The following is a 21830-nucleotide window of genomic DNA, read 5'->3' as shown; positions in this document are numbered from 1 at the left end:
AATACTCACTGCCGGGGGAAGTGACGACACATACACCAGCCGGCGAGAACAGAAAGAGCTTGAACAAAACCTGACAGCAACATGATAGCTCAGGGTGAAGTATAGGCAAATCCTTCTCACTATCATCTGCCCTCCCTTCCATTGCCCAGTTTGGGATTATCTTCATGGGACTGGAGGAGAATGAACATGTGCCCATACTTAAAAGTGGCAATAAATCAGAACTGGGAAATGACACAGCTATTAGTTATAGGCAAGTTGATAGAAGTGAACATGTAAAGCCACCTTATCAGCTATAGAACATTCACCTCTTGAGTCAGAAGGTTGTGGATTCAAGTTCCAATCCAGCACTTGAGCACAAAAGTCTAGGCTGACACACTAGTGCAGTACTGAGGAAGTGTTGCACTGTCGGAGGTGCCATCTTTCAGAGGAGACATTGAACAGAAGCCCTGTCTGCTCTCTCAGGTGGATGTAAAAAATCCATGGCACTATTTCAAAGAAGTGCAGGGGCGTTATTCCCAGTGTCCTGGGCAATATTTATCGCTCAATCAACTTCACAAAAACAGATTATCTGGTCATTATCACATTGATGTTTGTGGGAGTTTGCCGCATTTCCTGCATTACAACAGTGACTACACTTCAAAAGTACTTCATTGACTGTAAAGCACTTTCGGATGTCCGAAGATCATGAAAAAGGCTATATAAATGGAAGTCTTTCTTCTTTTCACTTTGAGGAAGAAGGGTTATTGGAAAACCTGAACATGGCTTCAGGAAAAGGAGGTTGTGCCTCCCCAACCTAGTTGAATTTGTTAAGGAATTTTCTAGGTTGGTGGATATAGGTCGCCTGTTACCTGGCTGAGGTCTCAGATAGCCTCGCGCAACTCTGGGATACTGTGACAGAAATCATACATGCCGAAATGGAAATATGAATTTTGTCAGGTGGAACACTGCTTGAAACTTTTACTGGACATTGCAAATAACTTTTTAAAAAGCATAACTGAACAGTTAAAAAATGGCCAAGCATATTTGCATTTTGAGAAGACAAAGGCTGGCAGAGAGACAGAAATAAAGTACCAGTCTAGCTGGACCATTGGGGGTGTTCCTTGATTCAATTAGCGAGATTGGTTTTGTCAATGAAGGTGATCAAAAGACGTCGACACTACTTTGACTTTGTAAGAGCCAAACCACCCCCTACCGGTGTATGTCTGAAAGACTCTGAAATTCAAACAATCCTCCAAGGACTGCTGCTTCAAACAGAGATGGTCACATGTGACACCTGCTGGTGTAGCACTAACGTTTTTGGAATGTGCCTCAGAAAGTAAAGAGACTGCAATTGGACTGGAAGAGAAAAGTCTGTCTGTCTGTCTGTCTGTCTCTCTCTCTCTCTGTCTCTCTCTCCAGCAAAGTTCCAGGGAAACCACGGTGGCAGCTTCTAAACCTCAAGACTATAGAACTTTACAGATGGCCACCAAGCAAGCAGTTGAAACCTCCCTTTGGCCTTCTGGAACCAGAGAAGCAAGCCTGAAATTGTGCACGTGGCCCCCAGTGAGGACTCCAAGACATTGGCTTCAATTAAGGACATTACAACCCAGTATTTGCATCCATTACTAACTTTACTTCAACGTCCCAACACTTTCTTCCCCTCTTTATCTATTTGTGTGTGTCTGTCATATGCATGTGAGCTTGGATGCATCGCATATTTTAGTAACTTTAACCGGGTTAGAGTGATAAGGTTAATAAACTTAAATCTTTCTTGCTTAAACTCAAGAAAACCTGTTTGATTGGTTTATTTGTAATTATATTCGAGGAACAATGAGCAAGGGCTCACTGAGGTGGTAAGCTAAAATCACTGTTAAAAAGATAAACTCTGTTACGGCCAAACCAGAGAAGGGGTGAGAGGGGAGCCTGAGACCCCTTCCTCACCTGGTTGTAACAATACGATCGCCTATGTACGAGACAGGGGGAGTGGACACCTGCCTCATCAGCTTGGACCAGAAGAAGGCTTTTGATAGAATATCGCACACCTACCTGATGGACGTGCTCTCCAAAATGGGGTTTGGGGAGGGAATCTGCAATTGGATCCAACTGCTCTACACGAACATCAGTATCGCAGTTTCAATCAATGGGTGGGAATCAGAAAGCTTCCCGATCCTATCTGGAGTTGGAGACAGGGCTGTCCTCTCTCCCCTGTCTTGTTTGTTTGCTGTATCGAACCTTTTGCTGTGTCCACTAGAAAGGATGCGGGCATAAGAGGGAGACAATCCCAGGCAGCAGAGGTACTCTGGTCAAAGCCGCCCTGTACATGGAGGATGTCTTCTGCTCGGATCCTCTGTCTGTTTGCAGGCTGATGAGCATCTGCGACCAGTTTGAACTGTCCTCGGGAGCCAAAGGAAATCGTGGCAAAAGTGTTCTTTGGGAACTGGACTGACATCCTTTGCCCCCTTCACCATCAGGTCAAACTACCTGAAGGTGCTGGGGATATGGTTCGGAGGGGCCGGGTCTTGTGCCAAAAACTGGAAGGAGCAACTAGCCATGGTAAAACAGAAGCTGGGCATATGGGAGCAGCGTTCTCTCTTTCCATTGCACGTAAGAACCTGGTCATCAGGTGTGAGGCACTCACATTGTTACTGTATGTGGCGCAGGTCTGGCCCATACTCACTCCTGCGCCGTGCCGGTCACCCGAGCTGTCTTCTGCTTTATCTGGAGATCGAAAATGGACTGTGTCCACAGGGATATGATGTTCTGGATAAAGGGGGAAAAAAATCGTATCCAACATTACCCTCATCCTGATGGCCACCTTTGTGTGCGGCTGCATCAAGCTGTGCATAGAACCCCAGTACGCAAACACCAAGTGTCACCACGTGCTGAGGTTCTATCAGTCCCTAGTGTTGCGAAGGATGTGCCTGGTCACATTGCCGTGGAACGCTCCATTCAGTTGGACTGTGCCGTATTACCTATCCTTAGTGGAAAAGTTTGTGCAGAAAAACGCCTTTGACCACAAATCCATCGGGCAGTGGTCCATATGGTATGTCCTCAAGGCCCTGCTGGAAAAGGATTTGGTGGATCCTGTTGGATGGTTCCCCGAGCAGACTGCCAAAGTCATTTGGCAAAATGCCTCATCACCAGAACTTACAAACAAGCACCAAGACGCAGCTTGGCTGGTGGTGAGAAAGGCCCTCCCCGTCAGATCCTTCCTGCATGCCTGGTGTCTCATTGTCTCCGCTGCTGTCCTCAAGGTGGCTGTGGTGGGGAAGAGACCGTCATCCACCTCCTTCTGGAATATGTCTTTGCAAAGCAGGTGTGGAAAGAAATGCAGTGGTTTTTGTCGAGGTTCATCCCGAGCAGTTCGTAAGGCAGGACTCTGTGCTCTACGGGCAGTTCCCAGGGATGCACACCGAGATAAATATCAACTGCTGCTGGAGGACCATCAACTTGATGAAAAATGCACTTTGGTCTGCCCAAAACTTGTTACTTTTCCAGTGTAAAGAGCTGTCGACAACTGAGTGTTACAGACAGGCACATTCCAAGAACACAAGAAATAGGAGCAGAAGTAGACCATATGGTCCAGCGAGCCTGCTCTGCCATTCAGTATGATCATGGCTGATCTTGGGCTTCAATTCCACTTTCCTGCCCACTCCCCATAAATCTATCTATCCCGGCCTTAAATGTATTCGATGATGGAGCATCCACAACCCTCTGGGGTAGAGAATTCCAAAGATTCACAACCCTTTGAGTGAAGTAATTTCCCCTCATCTCAGTCCTGAATGATTGACCCCCTTATCCTGAGACTGTGTCCCCGTGTTCTAGATTCCCTGACCAGTGGGAACAATTTCTCAGCTTCTACCCTATCAAACCCTTTCAGAATCTTGTATGTCTCAATTAGATCACCTTTCATTCTTCTAAACTCCAGAGAATATTAGCCCAATTTACTCAGCCTCTGATCATAGGACAACCCCCTCATCCCAGGGACCAATTTAGTAAATCTTCATTGCACTGCCTCCAGTGTAAGCACGTGCTTTCTTAAATGTGGAGACCAAAACTGCACACAGTATTTTGGGTGTGGTCTCACCAAAGCCCTATACAATTTTAGTACGATTTATTTATTCCTGTACTCCAATCCCCTTGCAATAAAGGCCAATATGCCATTTACCTTCCTAGTAGTCTGCATGTTAACTTTGTGTGCTCCTTGTACGGGTACCCCAAGTCTCTCTGAACATCAACACTTAGCAGTTTTACACCTCTTAAAAAAAATTCTGCTTTTGTATTTTTACGGCCAAAGTGAACAATTTCACACTTCCCTATATTGTACACCATTTGCCATCTTGTTGCCCACTCAGTAAACCTGTCTATCTCTATTTGCAGCCTCTCTGCATCCTCCCCGCAGCTTACTTTTCCACCGAGTTGTGTATCATCAGCAAACTTAGATACATTACTCTCTGTCTCTTCATCCAAGTCATTAACATAGAATGTAAATAGCTGAGGCCCCAGCACTGATCCTTGCAGCACCCCACTAGCCTGCCAACTTGAAAATGCCCCATTTATGCCGACTCTCTGCTTCCTGTCCAAGATTCTATAGACTCTGGAACAGTTCCTACAGATTGGAGGGTAGCTAAAGTAACCCGACTATTTAAAAAGGGAGGTAGAGCGAAACCAGGGAATTATAGACCAGTCAGCCTGATGTCAGCAGTGGAGAAAATGCTAGAGTCCATTATCAAATATTTTATAGCAGAGCACTTAGAGAACAGTAGTAGAATCGGGCAGAGTCAGCATGGATTTACGAAAAGGAAATCATGTTTGACAAATCTACTAGAATTCTTCGAGGATGTAACTCATAGAGTTGATAAGCAGAAGCCAGCGGATGTGGTTTATTTGGACTTTCAGAAGGCTTTCGACAAAGTCCTACATAAGAGATTAGCGTGTAAAATTAAAGCACGTGGGATTGGGGGATAGTGCATTGTGGTGGATAGAGAATTAGTTGGCAGACAGGAAACAAAGAGTAGGGATAAATGGGTCTTTTTCCGAATGGCAGGCAGTGACTAGTGGGGTACCGCAGGGATCGGTGCTAGGACCCCAGCTATTCACAATATACATTAATGATTTAGATGAGGGAACTAAATGTAATATCTCCACATTTGCAGATGACACAAAACTGGGTGGGAGGGTGAGTTGTGAGGAGGACGCAGAGAGGCTTCAGGGTGATTTGGACAAGTTGAGTGAGTGGGCTAATGCATGGCAGATGCAGTATAATGTGGATAATTGTGAGGTTATCCACTTTGGTAGCAAAAACAGGAAGGCAGGTTATTACCTGAACGGCTATAAACTGAGAGAGGGGAATATACAGCGAGACCTGGGTATTCTCGTACACCAGTCGCTGAAGGTAAGCAAACAGGTGCAACAGGCGGTAAAAAATGCAAATGGTATGTTGGCCTTCATAGCGAGAGGATTTGAGTACAGGAGCAGGGATGTCTTGCTGCAATTATACAGGGCCTTGGTGAGGCCACATCTGGAAGATTGTGTGCAGTTTTGGTCTCCTTATCTGAGGAAGGATGTTCTTGCTATAGAGGGAGTGCAGTGAAGGTTTACCAGACTGATTCCTGGGATGGTGGAACTGACGTATGAGGAGAGATTGAGTCGGTTAGGATTATATTCGCTGAAGTTCAGAAGAGTGAGGGGGGATCTCATAGAAACCTATAAAATTCTAACAGGACCTGACAGGGTAGATGCAGGACGGATGTTCCCAATGGTGGGGGAGTCCAGAACCAGGGGTCATAGTCTAAGGATACGGGGTGAACCTTTCAGGACGGAGATGAGGAGAAATTTCTTCACCTAGACAGTGGTGAACCTGTGGAATTCACTACCACAGAAAGCAGTTGAGGCCAACATATTGTATGTTTTCAAGAAGGAGTTAGATATAGCTCTTGGGTCTAAAGGGATCAAAGGGTATGGGGCGAAAGTGGGAACGGGCTACTGAGTTGGATGATCAGCCATGATCATAATGAATGGCGGAGCAGGCTCGAAGGGCCAAATGGCCTACTCCTGCTCCTGTTTCCTATGTTTCTATGTTTCTAACCAATCCTCTATCCACGCTAATATATTACCCCCAACCCTATGAGCCCTTATCATGCCTATTAATCTTTTATGTGGCACCTTATCAAATGCTTTTTGAAAATCCAGGTATACTACATCTACTGGTTCCCCTTTATCTACCCTACCAGTTACATCCTCAAAAAACTCTAATAAATTTGTCAAACAGGATCTCCCTTTAGTAAAACCATGCTGACTTGTACTAATCATACAATGCTTTTCCAAGTGCAATGTTAAGACTTCTTTAATAATGGTTTCCCGCATCTTCCCAACTACTTACGTTAGGCTAACTGGCCTGTAGTTCTTTGTTTTCTCTCTTCCTCTTTTCTTGAAAAGCAGCGTAACATTTGCCAACTTCCAATCTGACAGGACCATTCCTGAATCTAAGGTATTCTGGAAAATCATAGCCAGCACATCCACTATCTCTGCAGCTATCTCTTTTAGAACCCTAGGATGTAGGCCATCTGGTCTCAGGGACTCGTCAGATTTTAGTCCCTCAAGTTTCTCTTATACTTTTTCTCAACTGATATCAATATCCTTAATTTCTTCACTCTTTAGCCCCTAGGTTACTACCTATTTCTGGTATGGAAATTGTGTCTTTTACTGTGAAGACAGACACAAAATATTTGTTCAATGCCTCTGCCATTTCCTCATTCTGCACGATGATTTCTCCTGTCTCTGCCTCTAAGGGACCAACGTCTACTTTAGCTACTCTCTTCCTTTTTATGTACTTATAAAAGCTCTTAAAATCTGTTTTTATATTGCTGGCTAATTTACTCATTCTATTTTTTCCCTTTTTATCAACTTTTTGGTGGTCCTTTGCTGGTTTCTAAAACACTCCCAATCCTCAGACTTGCTACAACTTTTTGCAACATTGTAAGTCTCTTCTTTTAGTCTAATACTCTCCTTAACTTCCTGAGTGAGCCACAGATGGGTCTTTCTGGACGAGTTTTTGTTTTTGAATGAAATTTACTTTGTTGAACTCTTTGAATTGTTTCTTTAAATGTTTCCCACTGTTCATTTTCCGCCATACCTTCCAGTCTATTTACCCAATTAACCTTAGCCAATTCTCCCCTCATACCTTCATAATTGGCTTTGTTTAAGTTTAAGATTCTTGTTTGTGATAGAAATGTGTCACTTTCAAACTTCTTGTGAAATTCAATGATGTTATGATCACTGTTTCCCAGTGGATCTTTTACGATGACATTTCTTATTAACCCTGCTTCATTACACAATACGAGATCTATGATAGCTTTATCCCTAATTGGTTCTACAATGTAATGCTCCAAGAAACTGTCACAAAAGCATTCTACAAATTCATCTTCTAGACCACTGTTGCCAATTTGATTGTCCCAGTCTACATGCAGATTAAAGTCCCCCACAATTAATACATTATCTTTTTTACGTGCTCCAATAATTTCTCATTTAATATTCTGTCAAATAATATAACTACTGTTAGGGGGCCTGTAAATTACAAGGTCTAGGACTATCTGCTGAGGGGCCAAAATTTGGGGCAGCCATGGGAAAGTGGTTGGAAGGTTTCATAGGGAAAGGCCACTGTGTAAGGTCTTCCCGCCATAGTATTCCGAGGGGCTGGAACCTGTGTAAAACCCCTCGGGCTGTCTGCACCAGAGAATGTTTTATATGTAATGCAAATGTTCTTTCTTCTTTTGGGCCTCCTTATCTCGAGAGACAATGGATACGCGCCTGGAGGTGGTCAGTGGTTTGTGAAGCAGCGCCTGGAGTGGCTATAAAGGCCAATTTTGGAGTGACAGGCTCTTCCACAGGTGCTGCAGAGAAATTTGTTTGTCGGGGCTGTTGCACAGTTGGCCCTCCCCTTGCGCCTCTGTCTTTTTTCCTGCCAACTACTAAGTCTCTTCGACTCGCCACAATTTAGCCCTGTCTTTATGGCTACCTGCCAGCTCTGGCGAATGCTGGCAACTGACTCCCACGACTTGTGATCAATGTCACACGATTTCATGTCGCGTTTGCAGACGTCTTTATAGCGGAGACATGGACGGCCGGTGGGTCTGATACCAGTGGCGAGCTCGCTGTACAATGTGTCTTTGGGGATCCTGCCATCTTCCATGCGGCTCACATGGCCAAGCCATCTCAAGCGCCGCTGACTCAGTAGTGTGTATAAGCTGGGGGTGTTGGCCGCTTCAAGGACTTCTGTGTTGGAGATATAGTCCTGCCACCTGATGCCAAGTATTCTCCGAAGGCAGCGAAGATGGAATGAATTGAGACGTCGCTCTTGGCTGGCATACGTTGTCCAGGCCTCGCTGCCGTAGAGCAAGGTACTGAGGACAATGCAAATGTACATTGAAAATATAACCTGAAATGGCAAGGGTAGTGAGGCACCTCGTGTACTGTATTAAAGAAACTGATTTTTATTGCACTTTATAAAATGTCCAATTTGAATTATTTTGTAACATATTTTTACAAATTTTATGAATTAAATATATTTTTGGGAAAAAAGTCTTCATTTTCAAAAAGACTTTGACAAGATACTGCACAAAATTCTATTCAAAAAGGTTGTGTTCTGTGGGACTAACAGGCAGGTTTTGGGTTGGATAAGGAATTAGCTGCATTTTCATCGGCAGAAGGCACTTATTAATGGCATAGTTCCGTGCGAGGATTGTCATTAGTGGAGTCTTGTAGGATCAATATTGGGACCATTGCTTTTTACCATCCTTAACAATCATCCGGATGAAAACTGCTAGCAGCTCAAGAAGAAGGAACACCACCACCTTCCCATGGCAAGTCAGGTTGGGCAATAAGTGTTCGCAATACCTATATCTTGAGAATTACTATTAAAAGTGTAGACTTACATGCATTATAGCATGCAATAGTATTCCATCTGAGAGCTAGTTATAGTATCCCTACTGTCATCCCAGCTTAGATCATGGAATTACAGAAATTTCAGCATAGAAAGAGGCCATTTGTCCCATATTACCTGCACCAACCTAGTTCCCTTTTGGAGCTAACTACTCTAATCCTCTTTCTTTGCTTTGTCCAAAATCTTCTAATATTTTTGTTGTTGAAGCAATTCCCTTTTAAATACTGTAACACCCACATGAGGCAATACATTCCATATTCTAATAACCATTTGCATGAAAAACATTATTTTAACCTCCCCTATAGACTTTTAATACTGATCCTAAACATATACCTCATTGTTACTGATTCATTCACCAGTGGAAATAGTCATTCATTTTCAAACCCATTCAAAAATTTTCATCAGACATTCTCTTAGCCTTAAAAACATGAAATGCTGGAAATACTCAGCAGGTCTGGCAGCATCTGTGGAGAGAGAAGCAGAGTTAATGTTTCAGGTCAGTGACCCTTCATCAGAACTGGCAAATATTAGAAATGTAATAGGTTTTGAGCTGGGATTGCTGCAGTGTTCCAGTGAACATCAAAGCAAGCTCGAGGAACAGCACCTCATTTACTGATTAGGCACACTACAGCCTGCCGGACTGAACATTGAGTTCAATAATTTCAGAGCATGACGAGCCCTATTTATTTATTTTTAGTTATTTTTTCTTTTTTATTCATTTTATTTTAGTTTGTTTCTACTGTGCCTACCTACTTTTTTCATGTTTGTGCTTGGGGCCAGGGCTGTTCATTTTTCTGTCAATTAACACCCTCTCTGTACTAACGCTTTGTCTTTCACCACACCAATAACATACCGTTTGCCTTTGCTCCATGAAATTCTGGCCAGTTATTCTCTGTGACTTTGTCCTATCAACACCTCTTTTGTTATCTCTTACCCAACCCCCTGCTTTACTTGCTCAAAACCTATTACATTTCTGGTATTTGCCAGTTCTGATGAAGGATCACTGACGTTAACTCTGCTTCTCTCTCCACAGATGCTGCCAGACCTGCTGAGTATTTCCAGCATTTCTTGTTTTTATTTCAGATTTCCAGCATCTGCAGTATTTTGCTTTTATTCTCTTAAACTTCTCTGCCCGCCCAAATTATGGCTTAATGTGTTCCGCAGGTTCACCAACATTTCCATGTTTTTATATTCAATCCTCTATATAAAACCCAGAATTTACCTTTTGGCTCGCTGTCGGACTCGGTTTCTCTCTTCCTCCACTCTACTGAGAACAGATACCTGGTCACAGATGGAACCTGGTCTGTGCAGCTCATTAACAGCCTGGGCAGTTGATTCATCGGCTGAGCCATTTGACTTCTGGAACTGTTAACTTGTTTCATTGTAGGTTGATACTTAAATTAACATTTTTGATTAAAAAATCGTCTTTTTATGGTTTGGAACGGAAGGGAAGCTAACTTGGAATAATATTTTAATAAATAATATTTATTAAATAATATTTATTTTTTAAAAACAAATATTACTCTGTGTTTTAATTAGTTTACATTTTCTCCGGAATCATTTCGAATGCCTAAGTCCGGGAGCCGGACGGTTCATCTGAGTGCTGGCAAGACTGCTGGCCTGAGGTTATAATCGTCTTTGATACTTAATGATAATGGAATCAGAGACATCAGTTTGGGATAATAATGGCAGCTGTTGGGTGCTTTCTATTTGACGAAGTTTGGCTTGGAGGGCAGGGGCATTATGTTCTGTGTGTGTGAAGCTCAGTGATGGGACATAAGAGCTGAGTCCCGATCTGCGAGCGGTCACAGAACTACCGGTATTTGGAGGAACTAGCCATCCTTTCTAGCGGAGCAAACTGGGGCACGATGGCGGTAGCATTTGCTGCAGTCTCGGTTCAGATCAAGGATGTCTTTAAAAGGAATGGTTTGCTCATTCTCTCGGTGTTGTCCGTTATTATCGGATGCTCACTGGGGTTTTTTCTTAGGACTAGGCATCTCTCCGAACAGGTAGGCAATTCTAAAAGTATTTGACAATAATTCACTGACAGGAATCTATTTAATTAGCCATGCAACTGGCAATTGCTAAGTGACTTAAAAAAAATCAATGAATTCCACCATGACAAATTTACGTCGATTACTTTTCGGCCAAAGGTGCCACTTTTAAAACAAACATTTATATTATGTAAAAGATGAGCTAATTATTTGGGGACCTTGGCGTGTCCTGAACACTCGGTTTCTCTACTCTCCCTCTTATTTTCAAAAGTAATTGCATTTTTTCGTATATCCCAGCTTAACATGTAATTGCATTTCTAAATGCTGCCAAAGTCTGCTCACATTTCATTCCAAATTATATTTATGTAAAAGATCGTTTCGTCCTCAGTATATTGTATTGCAAACTTATTTCCAGTGTTTTTAATGGGTCCCATCCACCTGGCTTTATGTATTTGTGACTTTTTAGGAAATCAAGTATTTCCAGTTCCCTGGCGAGTTGTTAATGAGGATGCTGAAAATGTTAATTCTTCCATTGGTGGTATCGAGGTGAGTGAAAACTTGTCCCAGCAGTGATTCTTTCGTTGCACATACCTCACCATTCCACCGAATGCATATTAGGAAAGATTTATTTCCGATAGGATCTCTTTCTAATCGTCTTTCATAGCCCGTGTCAATTTAGCTGAGTGGACTGGCACTGGTCCCAAGCTGCTGCCCTGCCGTTTGACAGTCATTTTAAGGAGGCTCTGTCCAGTTGATGGGAAGGGTGAAGAGCCAGAACTGTCCCATGCCAACTTTACCACGGTAATGTCCCATCTAAATAAAGTGTCCTGCTCAATATGAATAGCATCATTTTGGTGGGGATTACGGAGAACATGTGAGTGAGAATGGCGGTGTTTGATGATTCAATTTGATGGCCTTTCGTCAGAACCTAGAACTCTGGCTCTGAGTTCTGATGAAAGGTCACCCACCTGAAATGTTAACTGCTTCTGTCTACAAATGCTGCCTGAACTGCTGAGTATTTCCAGCATTTTCTGTTTTTATTTCAGATTTCCAGCATCTGCTGTATTTTGCTTTGGTGTATGTTGTGGTAGTGATGAGTTGCGTTGAGGGCAGTATTGTTCTGGGCACTTATGCTCATTTGGCACTGGATTCACATGATCTAAACCTATTTCATGTGGGATCCTTATGACTATTAGCAAACGTCAACTTTTGTCCTAGTCCAAATCTTAGTATTCTGAAGTGGAAGCAAGATGTTTGTGGCACTATCCCATAATCTTCTTATAGTCTTCAATGCTAGTATGGAAGGCAACCCTGTAACTTAAAAGATCCAGTGTTATTGTTGTCAAAGGTACAAAAATCCTCGAGCAGGAGCTTTGCTGATTGGCCTAAAGAAATTGATGATTAAATTTTAACTGACACATACTCACTGACTATAGTTACATACAAACATACAAATTAGGAGCAGGTGTAAGCCACTTGGCCCCTCGAGCCTGCTCTGCTATTCAATAAGATCATGGCTGATCTGATTGTAACCTCAACATTTCCGCCAACCCCCAAAACCTTTCACCCCCTTGTTTATCACAAATCTATCTACCTCTGCCTTAAAAATATTCAAAGACTCTGCTTCCACTGCCTTTTGAGGAAGAGAGTTCCAAAGACTCATGACCCTCTGAGAGAAAAATTTCTCCTCATCTCTGTTTTAAATGGTCGCACGCCTTATTCTTAAATAGTGACCCCTAGTTCTAGATTCTCCTGCAAGGGGAAACATCCTTTCCACATCCACCCTGTCAAGACCCTTCAAATCTTGTATGTTTCAATCAAGTTGCCTCTTACTCTTCTGAACTCCAGTGTATACAATCCTAGCCTGTCCAATCTTTCCTCATAAGACAACCTGCCCATTCCAGGTATTAGTTGAGTAAACCTTCTCTGAACTGCTTCCAAAGCATTTACATCCTTCCTTAAATAAATAGACCAATACTGTACACAGTATTCCCGATGTGGTCTCACCAATGCCCTGTATAGCTGAAGCATAACTTCCCTACTTTTGTATTCAATTCCCCTTGAAATAAATGATAAAGTTCTATTAGCTTTCCTAATTACTTGCTGTGCCTGCATACTAACCTCTTACAATTCATGGACTAGGAAACCCAGATCCCTTTGCATCTCAGAGCTCTGCAATCTCTCACCATTTAGATAATATGCTTCTCTGCTTCTTTTTTATTCTTCCTGCCAAAATGGACAATTTCACATTTTCTCACATTATACTCAATTTGCCAGATCTTTCCCCACTCACTTAACCTGTCTGTTTTCCTTTGCTTTGTCCTTTTCACAATTTACTTTCCTACCTATCTTTGTGTCATCAGAAAATTTAACAACCATACCTTCCGTCCCTTCATCCAAGTGATTTATATAAATTGTAAAAAGTTGAGGCCCCAGCACTGATCCCTGTGGCACCACTCGTTAGATCTTGCCAACCAGAAAATGACCCATTTATGCCTACTCTCTGTTTCCTGTTAGCTAGCCAATCTCCTATCCATGCTGTTATGAAGATTTCTTTTGTGTATTAAAACTTAGGATTCTGTGTTTTTAAAAACTGAAAAAGGATTTCAGTGGACATTGAGACACCTACAAATAGTTGAACTTTATGGATGTTTTGAAAGGAAGTTCAACAAAAGCTGAACTGGCAATTTCAAGGAAACTAGCAGGGGGTTGACCTCAGAGCTGCTCTCTGTTATAACAAGAGAAAATTTATGACAGGGCATGTGACCTGTTTCATCATGGTTGGTTTCAGTTTGGAACTTTAAAAAAACAGTGGGTTTGGAGAAAAGCAGGCATTTGAAATTTGATTTTGACCTACCTGGAGATCAGAAGAAGACCCAGAAAAAGTATTCCCTCTCTCTGTAAAGGAATCCTGCATCTCTTGAGAAGAAACCCTGTATTTCAAGTGTGGCAGATTCCTACTGCCTCCTGTCTCTGAAGAATTCCTGCATCAAGCTGTACTGTTGCCTCCTGGGTTTAAGAAATCCTGAATATTGGAAGAAACCTTTTACTGCTGTACTGCTGCTGTAAGCCCTAAGAAGATTCATGTTGCTGCACAACTGATGGAAGAACTTATGTGAAGCCTTCTACTGTTGAAGTTCATTGAATGTCTACACTTCATAGACTGTTCATCAACCTCGCCTGGAAAGACTTCGAGTAGCATCCAACTATTCGATTTTGGGACACCTCACCAAACTGAAGAATGTCCTTCCAAATCATGAGAGACCAAGTTTTTTTTATTCCTTTCACTCCTATGAAACAGCTGTGAACCAAAATCCCTTTTTTTCCCGGTTAATCGGTTTTTGGATGTATGTGCATGTGCATGAGGGCTAGGGAAAATAAGGAGCTTTAATATCTCAATTCGTATATAGATTTTTGTCATTATTGGTTAAGACTTGGTTTTATAAAAAAGGGTTAATTTTGTTGTTGATTAAAGAAACCCTGGTTTGTGTGCTTTATTCAGGGACAAATAGAGTATCTAATTGGCTGTTTTGGTAAGTGGGAAAATTAATTGATATGCTGTGACCTGTGGAGATGTGGGACAGAATTAGCAGTGCACTCCTCCCGCCTCAGTTGTAACAATGCCAATATGTTACCCCCAACACCATGAGCTTTTATTTTCCACAATAATCTTTGATATGGCACCTTATCAAATGCCTTCCGGAAATCTAAGTACAGTATATCCACCGGTTCCCCATTATCCACAGCCCATGTTATTTCTTCAGAGAACTCCAATAAATTGGTTAAAAATGATTTCCCTTTCACAAAACCATGTTGACTCTGTCTGAGTACCTTGAATTTTTCCAAGTGTCTTTAATAAAGCTTCCAACATTTCCCCTATGACAGATGTGAAGTTAATTAGCCTGTAGTTTCCTGCGTTCTGTCTCCCTGCTTTTTTGAATAAAGGAGTTACATTGGCTATTTTCCAATCTAATGGAACCTACCATTATGGAATCTAGGGATTTTTGGACAATCAAAACCAATGCATCAACTATCTCACGAGCCACTTTTAAGATTCTCAGATGAAGTCCATCAGGACTCGGAGACTTGTCAGTCTGCAGCTCCAACAATTTGCTCAGTACCACTTCCCTGGTGATTATAATTTTCTTGAGTTCCTCCCTCCCTTCCATTTCCTGATTTACAGATATTTCTGGGATGTTACTTGTATCCTCTATGGTGAAGACCAATGCAAAATTCCTGTTCAATTCATCTGCCATCTCCTTACTTTCCTTTATTAATTCCGCAGACTCACTTTCTATAGGATCAACTCTCATTTTGCTAACTTTTCTTTTTAAAATATCTATAGAAACTCTTACTATCAGTTTTTATATTTCTAGCTAGCTTTCTCTTGTACTCTAATTTTTCTCTCCTCATTAATCTTTTAGTCATTCTTTGCTGCTTTTTATATTCTGTCCAATCTTCTGATCAGTCATCCATCTTTGTGCAATTATATGCTTTTTCTTTAAGGTTGATACTATCTTTAACTTTTTTAGTGAACCACGGATGGCGGGTCCTCCCCTTGGAATTTTTCTTTCTCGTTGGAATGTATCCATTCTGTGTATTCTGAAATATCCCCTTAAATGCCTGCCACTGCATCTCTATTGACCTATCCCTTAACCTACTTTGTCAGTTCACTTTCTCCAGCTCTGCTTTCATGCCCTCATATTGCCCTTATTTAAGTTTAAAAATACGAGTCTTAGACCCTCTCTTCTCTCCTTCAAACTGAATGTACAAGTCAATCATATTATGATTGCTGTTGCCTAGGGGCGCCTTCACTATGAGGCCATTAAATAATCCTATGTTGTTGCACAGTACTCGGTCTGGTATAGCCTGCTGTCTGGTTGGTTCCAGACATGCTGTTCTAAGAAACTATCCCAAAAACATTCTGTGAACTCTTCATCTAGGCTACCCTTGCCCATCTGATTTTTCCAATCTGTATGTAGATTAAAATCCCCCATGATTATCGCCATAGCTGACTGACAAGCACCCATTATTTCTTCCTTTATACCCCGTCCTACCATGTGGTTACTGTTAGGGGACCGGTACACCACTCCCACAACTGATTTCTTGCCTTTATCATTTCTCATCTCAACCCAAACCACTTCTACATCCTGGTTTCCTGAACTTTGGTCATCGCTCTCTAATGTGCTAATACCATCATTAATTAACAGAGCCACCCCTCCACCTTTTCCTAGTTTCCTGTCCTTCCTGAATGTCATGCACCCTTCAATATTCAGTTTCCAATCTATGCATCTGCAGCCATATCTCTGTAATGGCTATCAGATCGTACATATTTCTATTTGCGCTATGAGTTGATTGGTTTTGTTTCGAATGCTATGTGCTTTCAGATACAGAACATTTAGTTTTGTCTTTTTATTATTTTTGTAACCTCTAGCCTTGTCTGCTGATTTACTTTTAGATTTGTCCTCACTATGCCTTCCTGTCACGGTCTGTTTATCTTTTCCCATATTAATACTTTTCTCTCTTGCCTTGTCTCTACTCTTTGATTTACCACATCTTCCCACATCTTTAATCCCTTGCCGCCACTATTTAGTTTAAAACCCTCTCTACTTCCCTAGTTATGCAACTCGCCAGAACACAATGTACCCAATGGTACAGCCCCCACTTTTCCCAGTACTGGTGCCAGTGCCCCACGAACCAGAACCCACTTCTACCACATCAGTCTTTGAGCCACGCATTCATTTCTCTAATCTTATTTGCCCTGCCCCAATTTGCTCGTGGCTCAGGTAATAATTCAGAGATTGTTTCCTTTGAGGTTCTGCTTCTTAATTTTATGCCAAGCTCCTTATACTGACTATTCCTTGTCCTGCCTATGTCGTTGGTACCTACATAGACCACGGCAACTGGATCCTCCCCCTCCCACTGTAAGTTCCTCTCCAGCCCTGAGCAGATGTCCTGAACCTTGGCACCGGGCAGGCGATATAGCTTTCTGGACTCTCGCTCTTTGCTCCCACCTTCTCAATCCCCTTACCTGCCTAACTCGCAGTCACACCCTCCTGGCCCTGACCACTGACCAAAACAGTGACTGCCTTCTGGAACAAAGTGTCCAGGTCACTTTCCCCCTCCCTATTCTATTTTCATTATTGATAATGAACTATGAAGTGAAGTCACATCATTTCCTTATCCTCAACAACAACAACTTGTATTTATATAGTACCTTTAACTTACGAAAACATCCCAAGGCACTTCACAGGAGTATTCTAAAGCAGAATTTGACACTGAGGCACTTAAGTAGATATTGGGGCAGATGACCAAGGGCAATGACTACAATTGATTCACACAAGTGGCAGATGGAATTTAATACAGAGAAATGTGAGAGGATGCATTTTGGCAAAAAGGATAGGACGAGGCAATATAGACTTAATGGTACAGTTCTAAAGAGTGTACAGGGACAGAGGGACCTGGGGGTTCATGTGCATAGATCTTTAAAGTGGCAGGATATATTGAGAGAGTAGTTAACAAAGCATATGGGCTCTTGGGCTTCATAGAGTACAAAAGCAGGGCGGTTATGCTGAACCTTGATAAAGCTCTGGTTCAGCCACAAGTAGAGTATTGATTGCATCCAATTCTGGTCACCACACTTTAGAAAGGATGTGAGGGTCCTTCAGAGGGTGCAGAGGAGATTTACCAGAATGGTTCCAGGGATGAGGGATTTTAACTACCAGTTAGGTTGGAGAAGCTGGTTTCATTCTCCTTGGAGCAAAGGAGATTGAGGGGAGATGTGATATAGATGTACAAGATTCTGACAGGTTTGGATAGGGTAGACAAAGAAAAGCTATTTGCATGAGCTGATGTTACAAGGACTAGGCAACACAGATTTAAGGTTTTGGGCAAGAGATGCAGGGAGGATGTGAGGAAAAACATTTTTACGCAGTGAGTGGTAATATCCTGGAACTCGCTGCCTGTGAGGGTGGTGGAAGCAGAGACGATGAAAGGTTTCAAAGGAAATTGGATGGGCACCAGAGCGAAATATACTTACAGGGCTACAGGGATAGAGCTAGGGAATGGGATTGATTGGATTGCTCTGCAGGGAGCCAGCATGGACTCAATGGACCAAATGGCATCCTTCTGTGCTGCTATGAGTCTATGACTCTGACACAGCCAGGGCTGTGTATTTACTGTATCATGCAGAAATAGACAGTGATAACCCATTTTAACTGTGTGCCATGATTCTCTCATGAGAGAGAGAGAATCCAATAAATAATCCATTGTGGACGAAAATGCCTAATCTTTTGTCACATCACTTTCCTTTCAAGTATGAGGCTAATGCCTGGCTTGAAAGTACTATGCACACTGCATTTGGCAAACAGTCATGGTCTACTGAACCTCCTGGATTGCTGGATCTCACAGCTGCATGGAAACCTGCCCAATGAATGTATAACACCTACGCCTAGTCCCTTTGGAACTTGCTCTTGTTGCAGTTTTGTGTACTACATGATAAAGGCTGCAGATGTGATCCATCTGGCATCGAATTATTTACATTGGTAGTGTCATGCAGGCCCCCACCTGCCAAGAATGAGACACGTTAATTTTGCCACATGGACATTTGTTTTTAAGCTTTTACTAGAGTAAAGAAAGAACTTGTTTTTAAAAGAAAACCAGACCCCTGACTGGAAAGACATTTGCATAGTAACAGACAGTACTTGGAAAGAACAAAGGGACCACTCCCTGCTCCAATTTAATCCACAATGGACTTTTGATTACCAGACATTGAAGGCAGTGAGGCTAACATTCCAGGTTAACTGCTATGATGCCTGAATATACAAACAGATGTGGTCAGACCAGTTTAGTCACATGACTAATTGGCTGTTGGAGTTTCTTGAATTTGATCTTGCCACAGAGAATTTGAACTAAGAAAGCTGTTTGCTCCTGGACTGAAAAGACCTCTCTCCTGTCAGTTCTCATCTCGTCCTCACTAGCTTCGGAAATGATTGAAGACACATGAACCAAGAGAGAAAAGTCTCCTACCGTGAACAAGGTTTAAGAAGAATACTGAGACCCAACGAAAAGCAAGACCATATATTCAACCAAGAACTACAGCGAGCTTGAAGCACAGTAACAAAAACCCCTCTTCAGAGATTGTCTCAAACCTTTCCACTGTTTTTCTTCTGCTTTTTTCTGTCTCTATTTGCATGTGCATATCACGTAAGCATGCTGGCGTTTGGCGCAGCGTGTATCCATAGGCATTAACTGAATTAGAGTTTCAGTTTAAGTTTTAATAAATTTCACTTTTCTTCTTTAAACCTGAGAAAACCTGGTGTGCTGGTTTCTTTGCCTTATAACTGGAAAGCTGTGAACAAGGATTCACCAATGGGGAACTCAAAACATGGTGTGTTTAAAATTAAAACCCTGTTACAATAAGACCAGGTGAGAAAGGTGTCTAGGGGTCTTTCTCAGCATTCACCTGGTCTTATTGTAACAGGGTTTTAATTTTAAACACACCGTGTTTTGAGTTCCCCATTGGTGAATTCTATTCTCCCTACTGTTATGACCAGGTGAGAAAGGTGTCTAGGGGTCTTTCTCAGCCTTCACCTGGTCATAACAGTAGGGAGAATAGAATATTAATAATACCCAGAAAAAATATAAAAACGGACTGTAAAGGCTTCTATAGGTACGTAAAAAGGAAACGTTTGGCTAAGACAAATGTGGGTCCATTACAGGCAGAGTCAGCAGAATTTATAATGGGGAATAGAGAAATAGCAGAGAAGCTAAATGATTACTTTGTGTCTGTCTTCACTGAAGAAGATACAAGAAACCTCCCAGAATTAGAGATCCAAGGGATTAGGGGGAATGAGAAATTGAAGGAAATTAGTATTAGTAAGAAGGTTGGATTGAAGAAATTAATGGGGCTGAAGGTTGTTAAGTGCCCAGGACCTGATATTCGACATCCCAGAGTGTTGAAAGAAGCAGCTATGGAGATAGTGGATGCATTGATGATCATCTTCCAAAATCCTATAGATTCTGGAGCGGCTCCTGCAGATTGGAAGGTCACAAATGTCACCCCACTATTTAAGAAGAGAGGCAGAGAGAAAATAGGGAATTACAGACCTGTTAGCCTTACATCAGTCATTGGGAAAATGCTAGAATCTATTCTAAAGGATGTGATAAATGGACACTTGGATAATATTGATCTGATTGGGCATAGTCAACATGGATTTATGAATGGGAAATCATGTTTGACAAACATGTTGGAGTTTTTTGAGGATGTTACTAACAGAATTGATGAAGTGGAGTGGTTGGACGTGGTATACTTGGATTTTCAAAAGGCTTTTGATAAAGTCCCTCACAGGAGGTTGGTGAGCAAAATTAAAGCACATAGGATAGGAGGTAACATACTGGCATGGATTAAGGATTGGTTAACAGGCAGAAAACAGAGAGTAGGAGTAAACGGGTCAGTCTCACGTTGGCAGGCTGTGACTGATGGGGTACTGCAGGGATCAGTGCTTGGGCCCCAGCTATTCACAATATATGTCAAAGATTTGGATGTGGAGATCAAATGTAATATCTCCAAGTTTATGGATGACACAAAACTAGTTAGGAATGTGTTTTGTGAGGAAGATGCAAAGCGGCTTCAAGGTGATTTGGACAGAATTAGTGAGTAGGCAAGAATGTGGCAGATGGAATATAATGTGGAAAAATATGAGGTTATCCACTTTGGTAAGAGGAATAGATGTGCAGAGTATTTCTTAAATGGTAAGAGATTAGAAAGTGTAGATATACAAAGGGACCTGGGTGTACTTGTCAATAAGTCACTGAAAGCTAACCTGCAGGTGCAGCAAGCAATTAGGAAGGCTAATGGTATGTTAGCCTTTATTGCAAGAGGATTTGCGTACAGGAGTAGTGAAGTCTTGCTTCAATTGTATAGAACCTTGGTTAGACCGCACCTGGAGTACTGTGTGCAGTTTTGGTCCCCTTACCCTCAGAGGATATTATTGCCATAGAGGGAGTGCAATGGAGGTTCACCAGACTTGCTCCCGGAATGGTGGGACTATCCTATGAAGAAAGATTGGGGAAACTGGGCCTGCATTCTCGAGAGTTTCAAAGAATGAGAGGTGATCTCATTGAAACCTACAAAATACTTAAAGGGATAGACAGGGTAGATGCAGCTAAGATTTTCCCCCTGGTTGGGGAGTCTAGAACCAGGGAACACAATTTCAAAATAAGGGGGAAGCCACTTAGGACAGAGATGAGGAGAAATTTCTTTACTCAGAGGGTTGTAAATCTTTGGAATTCTCTAGCCCAGTGGGCTGTGGAAGCTCAATCATTAAGTATGTTTAAAGCAGAGATTGACAGATTTCTAAATACAAATGACATTAGGGGATATGAGGATAGTGTGGGAAAGAGGCATTAAAGTGGAAGATCAGCCATGATCATATTGAATGGTGGCGCAGGCTCGATCGGCTGAATAGCCTACTCCTGCTCCTATGTTCCTATTTTCCAAACAGCCTCACACTGATGGTTGCAGGACACTGCAAATGGACTTTTACCCTGTTAGCTTGTCCCGTGCCTATCTGAAACAGTGCACCAAGCAAAGCATCCACTATGCTACTGGCTAGGGTGTGGATCATGTGACAGCTTGCACTCTTTCCTTGAATGGGCAAGGCACTTAAGGATGCCTTGTTGTCAAATTGGTGAATTTCATTATTCTGCAATCTATATCAAGGAATCAGATAATCCCCCTATTAATCCTCTTCACCTTAATTTCTCATTAAGTAACTGTCCGGGGTTTACCACCCAGCCTACATCTAGGTGCGAATGATGCCTAAGCCTGGCTTGCTGAACTATTTAACATCAGACAGTTCAAACTGAATTTGAATTTACCATACCAGTTCCCAATTAGGATACCCACAAGTTAC

At 42.1% G+C, this 21830-nt stretch overlaps 1 protein-coding gene across 1 annotated transcript in view; it reads left to right on the top strand.

Moving 5' to 3' along the window:
* Positions 1–10788: 10788 nt before the first annotated feature.
* The window catches only part of slc1a7a (solute carrier family 1 member 7a), a 98273-nt gene continuing 87231 nt past the window's right edge, over positions 10789–21830 (top strand). The window contains exons 1-2 of the mRNA XM_068036428.1: positions 10789–10929; positions 11381–11460. Of these exons, the coding sequence (XP_067892529.1) occupies positions 10789–10929; positions 11381–11460 (221 nt within the window). The remainder of the gene's footprint in view (positions 10930–11380; positions 11461–21830) is intronic.

Source organism: Heterodontus francisci, chromosome 8, assembly GCF_036365525.1.
Source record: "Heterodontus francisci isolate sHetFra1 chromosome 8, sHetFra1.hap1, whole genome shotgun sequence".
Classification (NCBI taxonomy): Eukaryota; Metazoa; Chordata; class Chondrichthyes; order Heterodontiformes; family Heterodontidae; genus Heterodontus; species Heterodontus francisci.
Note: the sequence above shows the minus strand (reverse complement) of the source record. Positions and strands in the feature narration are given on the sequence as shown.